At 38.1% G+C, this 14616-nt stretch overlaps 1 protein-coding gene and 1 pseudogene across 1 annotated transcript; one reads left to right on the top strand and one right to left on the bottom strand.

Annotated features, from left to right (window-relative positions):
• Window positions 1–5018: 5018 nt before the first annotated feature.
• Window positions 5019–10916, bottom strand: LOC139824374 (18S rRNA (guanine-N(7))-methyltransferase-like; annotated as a pseudogene).
• Window positions 10917–12535: 1619 nt separating this feature from the next.
• LOC139824373 (uncharacterized) lies at window positions 12536–13933 on the top strand. Its single transcript, XM_071796903.1, has one exon. It carries the CDS (start codon window positions 12536–12538, stop codon window positions 13931–13933), a length of 1398 nt encoding a protein of 465 aa, XP_071653004.1.
• The last annotated feature ends 683 nt before the right edge of the window (window positions 13934–14616 follow it).

The raw sequence follows: 14616 nt of genomic DNA, 5'->3' as shown, positions 1-14616 counted from the left end.
TGGATGGATTAGAGTTAATTTTTTTCGAGTAATATCTTCAAGTAATAATATCTTATAGATACATATATTATTTCTGAAGATTTTTTCTTGCTGAAAATGAGCGTTGAGTGTCAACGTGAAAAGGCACCTTAAAAAAATAGTTACCTTGTTATGGGCCTCGTTATGGGTATAAGATAACAGGAGCGGTGCTGACGCGACTCACCGTCCGCTGGATGTAATCTGTTAACAATTCACTCACTCACAGAAAAAGATATTGTCTCAGAGATATCGCAATATATCGACAATATAACCTTCACTCACAGATATGATGAGATTGTAAGCTATTTGCGAAATAGCTTATGAGCCACGAACAACGACGAAATACTATTAATAACAACAGAGAGAATTCTTCTCTGCTATTAATCCCACAATGTATTTGTCAACGTGGTGTACATACAAAGCGTAGGAACCAGTAACGCGTACGCGGAACGCAACAACCACGAATAATGTAATCAACGACGACGTGATAGGCGACGTGATCGACAGCAACGTGATCGATGGTGACATGATCGGCGGCGACGTTATCGGCGTGTATAGATAGAGCCTTTAGGGCTGCATTCAAAAACTATATTCGAGTGCACACCGCATCGCTTTATCTTGTTACTAAAAATTGAACAAGGACAGGGACCGTATTCTCGAGCCTGCCCTAATGATTTTCGTGTGCGACTTTCTATTTGAAAAACATTGAATTTCGCATGCGAGTTTCATGAAAACGATTCGAGAATAAGGCTCCAGAACGACGCTGGTGTGTATTCGAATGACCTAGTTTACACCGATCTCTTGATACGCGTATCAAACCAATAATCAAACTAATTTACTAGTTATTTACTATTTAATACGCGTATCAAGTGATCAATATAAACTAGGCCAGAGTGAAGTTTCCGAATATAGTCTGAAAGGCTCTCTACCCTATAAGGGTATTCCACGCTTTTAAACACTTTACCCGCCATCGTCGCCGATTTCATTCCAGACTTTGTATAACAAACAGTGGCAAATACTGGCCGTATTGTCCTCTGAAAAGAGGCAGGAGCCAACGAAACCACCGTTTCATACTGATTGTGAGAGAAATCGCGAAAGTACAAATGGTAAGTACTGTCTTTTCAATATATATTTCACATAATTTCACATAATTACAATGTTGCTATTTTTATTTTATTTTAGATGGATCTAGATGATGATAACGATTTCGCTGATTTCGGGCTAGAATTATCGGGATCAGCCACCGATATCGCTGCCGGTCCCGTCGCCGCCGGTTCCGTCGCCGACCGTCTCGTCGTCGCCGACCGTCCCGTCGCCGCCGGACCTGTCGCCGCCGCACAGTGGGGCGAATCTATCAAAAACCGGATATTGGACGAAAAAATGAAAAACGTATAATTCAAACTTTGACGAGATTTTATGTTAATATATATCCTAAACTATAAATAAATGTGCTTATAATTGATTTTATTCTTTGTTATTTCCTCAAAATGATCTGATAAAGTATGACATTTTCGTGAATATTGAAATTCTAGTAATTCGATAGGTTACTTTCTAAAGTCTCCGCCGAAAGTATAACTGCGAATATGAGTTAAATGCCTATCAGAACTTATTTATTAGGGTTCAAAAAACATATTTATTTTAGTTTTATGTCATTTGAGTACTATTATATATTAATAAATATACACGACATATTCGACTATTAAAAATTTCTTACTTCAATATTCAAACAGAAAGAAAGTTTGTGGATTAGAATGGATTAAGGTTTGCTCTGCGCCATTTGATAGGGCAAAGTGTCTAGTTTTTGGCCATATATGATCATTCATCCCCCTTCGTCCCCCTTTTTGAGATAATTGACCTCAAAGTTCACTCGACATAGTCGAACGTCGTCCATGAATAGCTCAATGGACGACGTTCGATCATGTCGAGTGAATATGGTTGTCTATTTTCTCATAAAAGAAAGACGAAGGGGGATATATAATTTGTTTAAATATTGCTATTTTATAACGATTAATTACAACCATATTTTATAGCAATTAATTACATTAATTAATATAATAGCAATATGATAAATATTATTGGATAAATGTATCTGGAGTACTGCGCATTCTGTAAATCCATGGGCCAATAAGATTGCTCTACGTTAAATTATTCGTTCTTCTTGAGGGGGGAGGGGAGGGAAGGGGGAAAAATAAAAACAGCGAAGATAAGAACTTTTCGTCAGTCTCTCGATCAGTAGTCGATTAAAGACGTTTTAATTTTGAAAGTTTTGATTTTTGTCGTTGCTTTATACAATTCACTTTGCGTCCTTTTCAGGATACAGTGAAAAATATATAAAATATATAAAATATATAGAAGATTATACTTTAACACGCTCGCAAAATGGAAAATTTCCGAACGAATCGTCAACTTTTTAATTGTATGCGTGCAAATAATCTTGATTTATTAAATTATAAAGCTTTAATAAGCCATATAATATCATGTATTGATACTGAATTACCCAAAATCGCGTTGGAACCATTGAAACGAAAAATCATAAATTTCACGAAGAATTTGAAGTCAAAATGGATAGCTAGCCGTTACGATTACAATTACATTACAATAACGATTACATTGCTGGATTCGCTGTTTCGAATGCTTATTACATATTTCGTATAAAATTAATATCAAATGTTGGTCAACGAGGAATGAGAGTCATAAACGAGAAGTCGAGCAAAGAAAAAGAGAGATACAGACTGCCTTCAGAACAAAAGCAGGTCCCTTGATAAACTTCGTGAAACAAGGAAAAGGTACATCCAATGATGGCAACACGGCCAGAAAATTTTTTGCTAATCCAGAATTATCAGCTGCCATTACAGGTTTAGATAAGAACTTAATAACTCGATTTGGAGTTTTGTTGCAAGTAATCGCTAGCGGTAATAGGATTAACGTGTTGGAATTCGAATCCTATGCTTTTAGAACTGCCGAATTATTTGTATCATTATACCCATGGTACTACATGCCAGTCTCAGTCCACAAATTATTGATTCATGGCAGTGATATTATAAAAATGCTATCGTACCAATAGGACAATTATCTGAAGATGCTCAGGAAGCAAACCATAAATATTTTAGAAAATATAGAGAAAATCATTCGCGAAATATGTCGCGAATACAAAATAATGAAGATATTTTTAATAATTTGATAATTGCTTCAGATCCAATAATTTCTAATTCGCGAAAAATTATGGGACATAAAAAAAAGAATTAACTAAAGATGCAAAATGTTTATTACAATATATTTCAGCGATAATGATGTAGATCATGATTAAGTTCAAGAAATAGATGTGAGAAGCAAGAAAAACAGTTTCTTTTCTATTATGAAACACAAATATTAAACATCCCGAGGTTTAAGACTATCATTGAAAATCAAATTAACTTCATTTTTTAACCAACTTTAAAAAATGGAGGTTCTATATTCAGCGTGTATGTATGTATGTATGACTACGATTTTCTTTAAAACTACTGAACGGATTTAAATGCGGTTTTCACTGTCCTATAGAGCAATTTTCCAGAAAGGTTTTAGTACATAAAATATTGCGCTAAAACATCAGGGTACGGAGCAGTAAGGAAATATGCGTTAATAATTATTCATATTAATTTAATGAAGCACTAAAAAAGTATAAAATAAAAAATTTTTTTAAAAATAAAACCGGCTTAAAAAAAACTAAAAAGTATTTAAAAATAAAAAAATTATCTATGCGCTTTATGAAAAATTGTTAATTAAATAATTTTTATTTTATACACTAAATGTATAATAATCGTACATTATTTATGTCAAGTTTCAAGTCATTTCATTGAAAAATGTAGAAGTTATAAGCAAATGACCGAAAAATGAGGCGTTCGCCCCACTGTGCGGCGATGCGACGCCTAGCGGCATCGACGCGAATTGCCGGTAATGCAGATACCGCGCGGGCGTGTACTATTGTTGGCGCGTACCGCCACAGAGTTCAACACGGACACTTTTCAATCCCTATCCTGACATTCAATGGTATTCATTTTATTGTCAGAATAGACGGAATTCAATGGAATTCAATACGGAAATTTTTAATTCCTAGTTTGGCGTTCAATGGTATTCATTTCGTTAACGGAATCAATGGTATTCAATGGAATTCATCACGAAACTTTCCAATCCCTAACCTGGCATTCAGTGGTATTCATTTCGTTAACGGAATCAATGGTATTCAATGGAATTCATCACGAAACTTTCCAATCCCTAACCTGGAATTCAGTGGTATAATATTTTTGTGTCGGAATTGGATAGGATTCAAAAAAGACATAGGATTGAATGGATTTTAAAATTTCTTTTTTGGATTTCATGGGATTGGACCATCTCATTTCGAATCCCATTTAATTTCATCTAATTCCGCCAAAAAAGGGATTCAAAGGTATTAAAAAATTTTAATATCTTTTAATCCTTTTGCGTTTGCTGGGATCACCACACACTATGCAAAGTTTATATACACTCGTACAAAAAAAATAGGGAACACTTCATAAACCCTAAAAATTAAGCTATTTTCAAACTGCTGTAAGTCGGCGAAAAATTATCGTAAAAAACCAGTGGTTGGATCATGAAGAATTAGAAAAAGTATTACCTACTGGAGTACAACAGAGTATTTCACAATTTATGTTTATATAAAATAAAATATAAAATATTGAACTCATTCTTTGATCTCTTATTAATATTGTCTATTATTACCGTAATATTAACATTATAAAGGACTCCTAATATCCTTTTTAAAGGAAAATATTCCGACAATTATTAAAATTTCATGTTTGATATTCTTTAACAAAAAAATGTTTCGTTACTAAAGAAAATATTTTATGCATATATTATTTTTAAGTAGTAGATTGATTTTGTAGAAACAGACAAAAATTAATTAGATCAATTTTATCAATTTTTTTATTTATAATATAAAAAAAAATTATTAAAATAGTGTTTTTTATATTATATATTAACGAAGTATATCTTACAATTAGAATCTCCCGGGTCTCTTTCGTCCAGTATATTTGGAGTCATCTCTAACTTCTTTTCCTTGCCGGCGCCGCCTTTCTTTCTTCTCTAAAATCCAGTCCCTACTTTTCTTCAATGATTTACCCTTGGCTTTCTTTATGTATTCCCTATGTACAAAAAAATTATCACAATTTTTGGAAGGTGAAATAGAGAAATATTTAAAATAATTGCAAATTACAAAATAATAGATATAACGGACAACGAGAGGATCAAACCTTCTTGAATTAGCGACGGTTTGTCTATCTTCGTTCTCTACGCCTAGTGCCTTTGGAAGCGGAGCAGCTCCGGTCATTAAAACCAAGACCATTTTCTTTGCTTTTGCGCTATTCAGAAAATCGACAACTACACCGCCATAAAAGTCAGCTTTTGTGACTTGTGCCGTGATTAATTCAACAACCTGTTCACCGTTCTCTGGATAGAATTGTAACACTGCTCTTGCGCTTCTTGACAGACATGCATACAACGTTGATGATAAGAAACGATATAAACGTTTTGTAGGATTGTGCAAAGTTTTGCTTGCATAGCACAACCACAAGCGCAGAAATACTGACAGCCCCATCAAACGTACCAGCTTTAAATGGCAATCCTTGACCTATATCTCCCAAAATTAAGTCACCATCTAATTCTCTTTCATCAACAGCTACGTCTAAAAATAAAATAATGTATTAATATGATATTATGGCTACGGTCAACGTGACACTACAAATGCTTCGAAGCATTCCTCTTCTCTTTTCTTTCAATGAAGAAAGAAGGAGAAGAAGAACGCTCCAGAGCATTTGTATCACGTTGACCGTAGCCTATATATCAAGATATATATATATATCTTTCAGCAACGTGCACAACTTCATTTGAGGTTATAATTGGGTACAACATTCATCGCACGATACTTTTATAATTGCAAATCGGAAACGTACCTCGAGTTCAGCTCTTCTGTGATCAACGAAGTCGGGATCGAACGTGTCAGTCGTCACTTTTGGCCAAGCGTAGAGAACCTTCTTTTCCGGCAGCGATGGTAACACGATGGGTGCGTTCAGCCGATACTCCGCTAGCCTAGCAATCGTGAGCAGTCGCTCGTTTCCTCTCCTTTTAATCCATTGGGTCAAAGGAGAGGAAACGAGCGAAAACGAGCGACTGTTCACGATTGCTAGGCTAGCGGAGTATCGGCTGAACGCACCCAATGTAGGGATACGAAATCTCCAGATAAGCACGAAGCAATTCAATTCAGTATATCGCCGGCACGATTACGGTGTTACTGCCGTTTCGCGTACGCGCGTATGCGCGCGTTGTCGCACCTTACCTCGCGACGCGTAATAAAGAGTCACACGGTCGGTCTCGCTCCGCGCGTACTACCGTGTCTCTCGATCAATCGAGATAGGTTAACTGATCAGATGATGAACTGACTGACAGGATAGCGCTCTAAACGAACGCACTGTCTGCACTGCACTGCACTGCGATACTAACGCCGCTAGCCGCCAGTGTCGAAAAAGTGAAAGTAACGTTTCTGATTATGACGTCATCATATAAAACGTCGGCGTTAGAAGTAGAAGAAGAAGAAGAAGAAGTATCTTAATAAAAAATTTTCACATTTGGACTTTGCGTCGCAATATCTCCGCTCGTAGGGCACGGAGCGGAATATTATAAGAGAAACCCCCCCCCTAATTGGACCCCAAGCTATCGATCAAGCCTACTTAGAACTTGATCCGTTCACTCGTTATCGAGATCTCAACATCTCGAGTACTCGCAACCCGTCGCGTCGCGTAAAAGAGTCACGGTCGGTCTCGCTCCGCGTGTATTTGGCGCGAGACACTACCGTGTCTCTTGATACCGCCGACCTTTCGCTTGTCTCGCTTTATTCGCTAATTTCGCTAATTTCGTTCACTCTTGTAATCGCGCATTGCAATAACATATGTGGCATGTGATAATCCCTAGTTTCACGCGATATTTCTCGTCGCAATTCTCTAGTTTCGCTTCGCGACGAGAATACTCGCGTGAATCTCTCTTTCACGTGCCATTGTCGTTATCTGCATTAATTGTGAATTTTGCAATCGTCGCGGTAATTGGTCGAAAATAATAATCTCTACTATTATATAAAGGGGAAAAGTTTGTACTGTTGTTCAGGGTAATCTTAGAAACTATTGGATCGATTTTGAAAGTGTTGTATATGAAGTAGGGGTAGAATTTCCCCGGGAGTGCTATAGGGTGTATAGTTTTTCGTTACCGATCTTCTGGAAACCGGTTTTTCTAATTTTTTCAATTTTTCGGGAAATAATTGACGGAATCTCAAAGAATTATATATAAAACAGGGGTAGAATTTTTCGGGGTGCTATAAACTGTATAGTTTTTCGTTACCGATTTTTATTGGAACCGGTATCCGAAGTTTTTCTAATTTTTCGGGAAATAATTGACCGAATCTTAATGAATTGTATATAAAACAGGGGTAGAATTTTCTAATAAAAGGGTTACCGATTTCCGTCTAAAAAAAATCTACGTAATTGTTCTGATTTCTGCAAATTTTAAGATATCGAGCTAATTTTTTTTATGGATAGAATATTATTATATTGAATTTGGCGAGAATCGGTGAAAAGGTTGCCGATTTTTGCTTAAAAAGTGTGTAAGTTATACATGTCATATTTGTTATCTTATATAGAGTATCATTAAAGGAAGGTTGTTTCGAATTTGGCGAGGATTGGTAGAGAGGTTACCGATTTCTGCTTAAAAAATGTATAAGTTATTTGATGGATACAGTATTATTTAAGAAAGTTGTTATTCAATTTGGCGAGGATCGGTGAAGGGGTTACCAATTTCTGTTTGAAAAGTGTATAAGTTATACATGTAATTTTATATAGAGTATCATTAAAGGAAGGTTGGTATTGAATTTGGCGATGATCGGTAAAAGGGTTCTTTCTTTATAAAAATCAAAATGACATATATGTGAAACCAGTAGCTTATAATGATAAGAGAGTGAATTGATAGCAGGTCAGCTTAGTAATTTCACAAACCGATTACCGATTACCAATTTTATTCCTTGGTTTTTTAAGTGAAAAATCGAGGGTCTGGGTACATAGCGAGCGAGCTATCTCAAAATTCCCGAAAAAACGCCTGGGTAAACCAAGGGATGATGTCGCTGATCGGTAAGTAAAATATCGGAAAAGCGAAAATGATTCAATAGTGTGAAACTCGAGTAGAAAAAGACCGGTTACGACATGTTTAATTCACGAAAACATTTATGCGGTCCGATTTGAAATTAGAGGCATTTAGTTATGATTCAAATTACAAATATCAATTTCATCCGAGTGTAATAATTGGGAAAATGGATGCAATATGTGATCATTGTCAAGTAAAAAAGTTTAAAACTTAAGCACCTAGAATGTGTTATTCATGCAGAAAAGTTAAACTACCGTCTTTAAATCAACCACCCGACACACTCCTTATGTTTGTCCACAATAAGGATATTGAAACACAAATGAAGTCGTTTCAAGAAAAACGACTCCCGGGCGAAGCCCGGGTAACCAGCTAGTCGTTAATATAGCAACCAAAATATTCAAATCTAGAATATTCTCGGACAAGCCATACGTTTTCGCCTAACTGTCGGTGGCCTTGACGCTCGGTTGCGAGCCGGGCCGTGTGTATACAGTTTTTTCTACATAGACTTGCGCTCAATAATGCGCTACACTGTTTCTCGTTGTTGCTAAGTCTGTTTTCGGCACGACTCGAAACACATATAGTTCCGATCGTTGGAATTCTATTTGCCATCGATCGAAAGTATTGTTTGTTGGCACTGATTCTTGGTGTAAAATATCTTAGCACTCTAGTAATTTTTCAAGTTGATTATTAGATATTACAAAAGAAGTTGTTGTAATTAATGCTTGTGTCGTGGATTATTGCTCGTGTTGTGTATACTGCTCGTGTCGTAACACCACGCGCAACACATCCTATTGCTGAAACTTTGATCTAATCATAACGCCACAGATACTTGAGTGCATTTCTCGTCGTAACCGGTTACCTGTGAAAATCTATTTGATATATTTTTGATTATTGATGCAATTACTATTATTTTGTACATCCCTTGCAACCATCTTCCTTGATAGCTATCTTCTTCTTCTTCTTATGTTATGGCCGGCGAACTATACAGCTCTAAAGATGGCTAGGCCCTTATAGAAAAATACGGTATTTATATAGAATAGTTACTGCACCTCAAAAATGAATAAAAATAGGCTCATTCGACGCATTTTGGCACAAAACAAAAGAATCTGGCAGAAAAATGCGGCGGTCTGCCCTGCGAAGCGAGATATTTAGCGTTAAAGTTGACGATTCTTAGGTTAGAAATCCTGTCATACCGACGTGATGTAGCGATCATGAACATACCCCGCGGCCACACGCGCATACTCTGTCAGCTCTGTGGCCACAAGCGCAGCGACGTTCAAATTATTATTTACAACCTCCAAATGTATTCAGTCGAGCAAATATATAATAATCCGTGGCTCTTGGTACAAGATGTTGTTGGCGATGCGAAAACATGGCCCAAATTTATTCGGAAGATGTTTTGGGAGAAAAATTTTAAAGATCATAATAGAATGATTATTGTAAATTTTGCAATTTTAAATCACGTTTCGGAAGATTTGTTGCACGATATCCTAAGTTTTACATTGAGAAACGCATACACAGAGGAGAGGAAACGGAATATTAAGGATAGATTCCGTTATTTAAATCACGAGGTAACTTAATTTTAATTGATTATATGATCAAATAAGTATTGTTTTTTTATACTTTGTAGGAATTCGGGCAAATTCGTCGCAGCAATGTATACAGCTACAGCGTTTATGAGAAAAAAATGTTAGATTTAAATTTCAACCCAATGCATAAATAATAAAAATTAATGTATTTAAACATCTAATATATATTATATAACATGTTAATAGAATAAAGATTATTAATTAAAATATGAAATAAAAATTGACTTATTGTTAGACTTCACAACGGGATACATCAAACATTAATTGTGAGAAATGCGGATGTTGCAACACAGATTTCTTATTGTTCCGATGTCAAAATGTGTCTCCAAATGTTAATTAATCTGCTTGCTCGGCCTCGACAGTAGACAATGGAGGATCTGAGCGATGACGTCAAAGAAGATTTTTATTCTCTCAGCCCTAGGATGAGCGTGTTTGAATAAAAATTCAAATAAATATCCCTCGACATGGTACGATTGAGTCCCGTATTTTGGAATATGTGCTCGAACTTCTCTCCAAACACGTTCAATGTGCTAAGTATGGGCGCCTGTAAATTAAGAAGTATTTATTTTAACATATAGGTACTTGTAACTATCACATGTTTTGTTGTTACTTACCAGTATTTGGATCGACGAAGTTGTACGTGTGATTGACTGTCAGATGTTGGAAGCCCTCATTGTTAAGACAATTATAGGACTCCAACAATCTGAAACAATCGTTATTCCTGGCAGGATCCACTCTTTAATGCATGCCAGGAGCGTTTGTTCCGTACGATCCTCTACTGGCACAATAAACATTTTCTTCAACTCTCGCTCGTATCCTCCAAATATCCAAGTGCCTTTCAAAAGGCGACCACGGTTGTATTTACGATGGCCAATTTTTGCCTCGTCGATTTCAACGGTGCGTCCTGGACCTCCAAGTTTCTTACTGCACTTATCAGCCCAGTGCGCACAGACCTGTAAATATAAAAAAAAATAATAATAATATATGTAGATATTTAAATTAGTGCATAAAATTAAAGTATATTACCTCGCGACAAAAACTGAACCAGTCGACAACCGTGTTGGGAGAAACACCAAGTTCTTCCTCGAGGTCTTCTTGTCGAAGAGGGCGTAGCATTAGGAAACTCGCTATAATCTTGCAAATTGTAGCGAGTTCCAAATTGCTGTTCCCAAAGTGCCTACTTTAGCACTTTAAAAAAAAATTACAGCATTTGGAGACACGTTTCTTTTTTGAAGAAGTTGCTGTAGCATATCTTCTTTGACATCGGAACAATAATGTCTCTTTATTGATAGTTAATTCTACACCGCAATTCCCACAATTAATTTTTGATGGCAACACACCGTGTTGAATTAAAAAATCCACTAATTTTTCATGACTCGCCATTAACTGTATAAATTCAAAAAAACAGCATTTTCTCTAGATTATTTTTATTACGATTCTTATTTTGCGTACGGGTGCATACGACCATATCAGACATTGTATTGGCGCGCTTCATTTGTTTAAAATTTCGCGATTGTGTCGTTACATTTCGTCGGTATGACAGAGATTTCATAACTTGTCGAGTCGTCAAACATGTACTTTTCATATACCAACTATTCTCTGCTTTAACAAATTATTTCTGCTACAGATATTAAGCGTTGAAGTTAATAAAACAGAAATAATTTGTTAAAGCAGAGAATAGTTGGTATATGAAAAGCACATTTATATAGAAAATCACAACTTCTATAAAGCAGGACATACACACGTGTGTGTGCTCTGCTTTAACGAAAATCACAACTTCTATAAAGCAGGACATACACACGTGTGCGTGTGCCCTGTTTTAACAAAAATCACAACTTCTATAAAGCAGGACATACACACGTGTGGGTGCCCTGCTTTAACAAAAATCACAACTTCTATAAAGCAGGACATACACACGTGTGTGTGCCCTGCTTTAACAAAAATCATTAAACAGTTAAATACTTTTAAAGCGCGATACTAATCTACATAGGTTAGTTGACGCGCTTTAAACACTTAAATACTTTTAAAACGTCACTAATCTATACGCCGAAAGAATATCATTTCAAATTATGTTACACTTCTGACTTACCAACCAAACAGTTGTCACGTGATCTGCTGCATGCGCGTGCGGCCACTGAGCATGCGCATATGGCTGCAGGGCATGTTTGTAGTCGCTACATGTCGTCGGTATGACAGGAATCATAACCTGATTTCTGTCAACTTTAACGTTTAATATCTCGCGTCGCGGGGCAGACCGCCGCATTTTTTTGCCAGATTCTTTCGTTTCGTGCCAAAATGCGTCGAATGAGCCTATTTTTATTAATTTTTGAGGTGCAGTAGCTATTCTATATAAATACCAAAAATACACTCAACTTTTGGTGTTAACCGTTGTTGTGTATTAAACTTAATTTTATATGTGAGAACTCGCCATAAGAGTGGGAACCCCCTTCCACTCTCTTGCTTTGCAGTCAGTCCTCTGCCTGCCTGTGTTAATGGCACCACGCGTGCCTGTGTGCAGAATAAAGTTCACGATTTGTGCGTACCTGAGCTTCAGTCAATCACCTGTTCCCCGCCAATACACTACAACTGGTATCAAAAGTGATAATTTTCACAACTCAAGAGATACGAGTATACTCGCCGTAAAATCAGTTATCAAATCTTCGATTGCTACGTAAATCGAGAACCGGATATCCAAGATAGAGGTCCCCCCAGAATTATTACAAGCGCTTACAAGCATGATGGTCAGCGCCATCCAGTCGTCCGCGACACAAGCTACGGCGAATGCAGGTACCACAGGCAGAACACCCGCGACATCGCAGCCACCAAAGCCACTCACGGTAAACGCATACCGATCGTCGAAAGGATCTTCAGTCGAGGATTACTTCAAGAGATTTGATTGGGCTCTCCAATTAAGTAAGATACCGGAAGAGCAGCACGCGAATTACGCTCGCGTATATATGGGCGCAAAACTTAACAATGCACTCAAGTTCTTAATCAGCCCGCGGCTACCAGAGGACTTAACCTACAAGGAATTACGTACGATACTCATCAGACATTTCAATCGCCCAAAGAATAAATACGTAGAGAGTATCAAATTTTGTCTCATTGTGCAACAAAAGGGTGAAACTATCGCTGCTTTTGCACTGCGCCTCAGACAGGGCTCTGCACATTGCCAATACGACGAGTTCATTGACAGGATGCTTATTGAGCAATTTCTACATGGACTTTCAACACGTGAGATATGCGACGAGATTATCGCTAAGAAGCCATCCACTTTCGCGGAAGCGTACGAGATTGCGAACTCCCTGGAAGCCACACGCAACGTCAGCAATGAGGTTAAAGTTGTCGGAGTAGGAACCGCATCAGAAACCGTGTATAAACTGGGATATGCATCGCAATGCAAGCGACAGAAGAAGGGCACACACCAGAAATCTGAACGTAACAAGCAAAGGAATCCACGTTTCCAGCGTCAAGGTGATAAACGGAGTTCCGAGAAAAAGGAGCGTATCTGCGCAAGCTGCGGTGGACCGCACGCTCGTGACAAGTGTAGGTTTCGTGAGGCTATATGTCATAATTGTGGCCAGAAAGAACACATTGCCAAAGTTTGTAAAGCACCGAAGCAAATTCAAGCCCCCGCAGAAACAATGGATCAGGTTGCAACTGATACACAACCGGCGACACGGGTCGACACTGTGCAACGCTTGGACAAACTCAGTGAAACTGACAGATATGATATTTCTAAACGCACGCTCGCGGTAAACATTGATGGTCGAAATTTAGAAATGGAGTTAGATACGGGCGCGCCCTGCGGTATTGTGAGTAAGAAAACTTTGCTTTCAATTAAACCCAATTGCAAGTTGTTCAAAACTGATAGACGTTTTGCTAGCTATACAGGGCATCATATTAGTTGCATCGGACGTACACCCGTGACAGTTACGTTAGGTATGACTACTCGGAAACTAGATCTTTATGTCGTTGACGGTAATTTTTATTCACTATTTGGCAGAGAATGGATCTCCCAATTTACTCACGAGATAAAGTTTCACGAACTTTTTGACGCGCCAGATAGAATTCATACGATAATTACGGAGACATCCAACCTTCGAGAAGAGCAGAAGATTCGTCTAGAATAATTCTTAATGAATTATCAAGATTTATTTAGCACGGTACCGGGCAAGCTGACAGGACCGCCAGTCTCAGTCCACTTCAAACCAGGAGCGATACCCGTTTTTGCCCGTGCACGAGAAGTCCTTCTAGCATTACGTCATGCTTACACCAAGGAGATTGACGCTAAAATAGCTTCAGAATTCTACGAAAAAGTAGAACATTCAGAATGGGCTTCTACAACGCATATAGTCATGAAAAAAAACGGTAAATTAAGAATTACAGGTAATTATAAGCCTACGTTAAATCCACAAGTAGTTAACTTATGCCGCTTCTGTCCCGGGGGCTCCGAGGGGGGGTGAGGGAGGGGGGTATCGGATTTCGCGGAGGGTGAGGGGGAGGGGGAGGGGCGGGGTATCGGGTTATACACGGGTATCGGGTTACAAGAAGATAACGCGGGGGTGAGGGGTAGGGGGAGAAGCGGGGTATCGGGTTACACAAGGGTATCGTGTTACAAGAAGATAACGCGGGGGTGAGGGGGAGGGGGAGGGGCGGGGTATCGGGTTACACAAGGGTATCGGGTTACACAAGGGTATCGGGTTACACAAGAATATCGGATTTTGCGGGGGGGAAGGGGGAGAGGGGTTGACTTTGACATACCACCATGATGACTCACCGGGAGGAGTCACCGAGATGACTCACCCGCGCCGCG

Source organism: Temnothorax longispinosus, unplaced genomic scaffold (assembly GCF_030848805.1).
Source record: "Temnothorax longispinosus isolate EJ_2023e unplaced genomic scaffold, Tlon_JGU_v1 HiC_scaffold_34, whole genome shotgun sequence".
Lineage (NCBI taxonomy): Eukaryota > Metazoa > Arthropoda > Insecta > Hymenoptera > Formicidae > Temnothorax > Temnothorax longispinosus.
The sequence above is the reverse complement of the archived record's forward strand: the minus strand, read 5'-3'. Positions and strand labels throughout refer to the sequence as shown.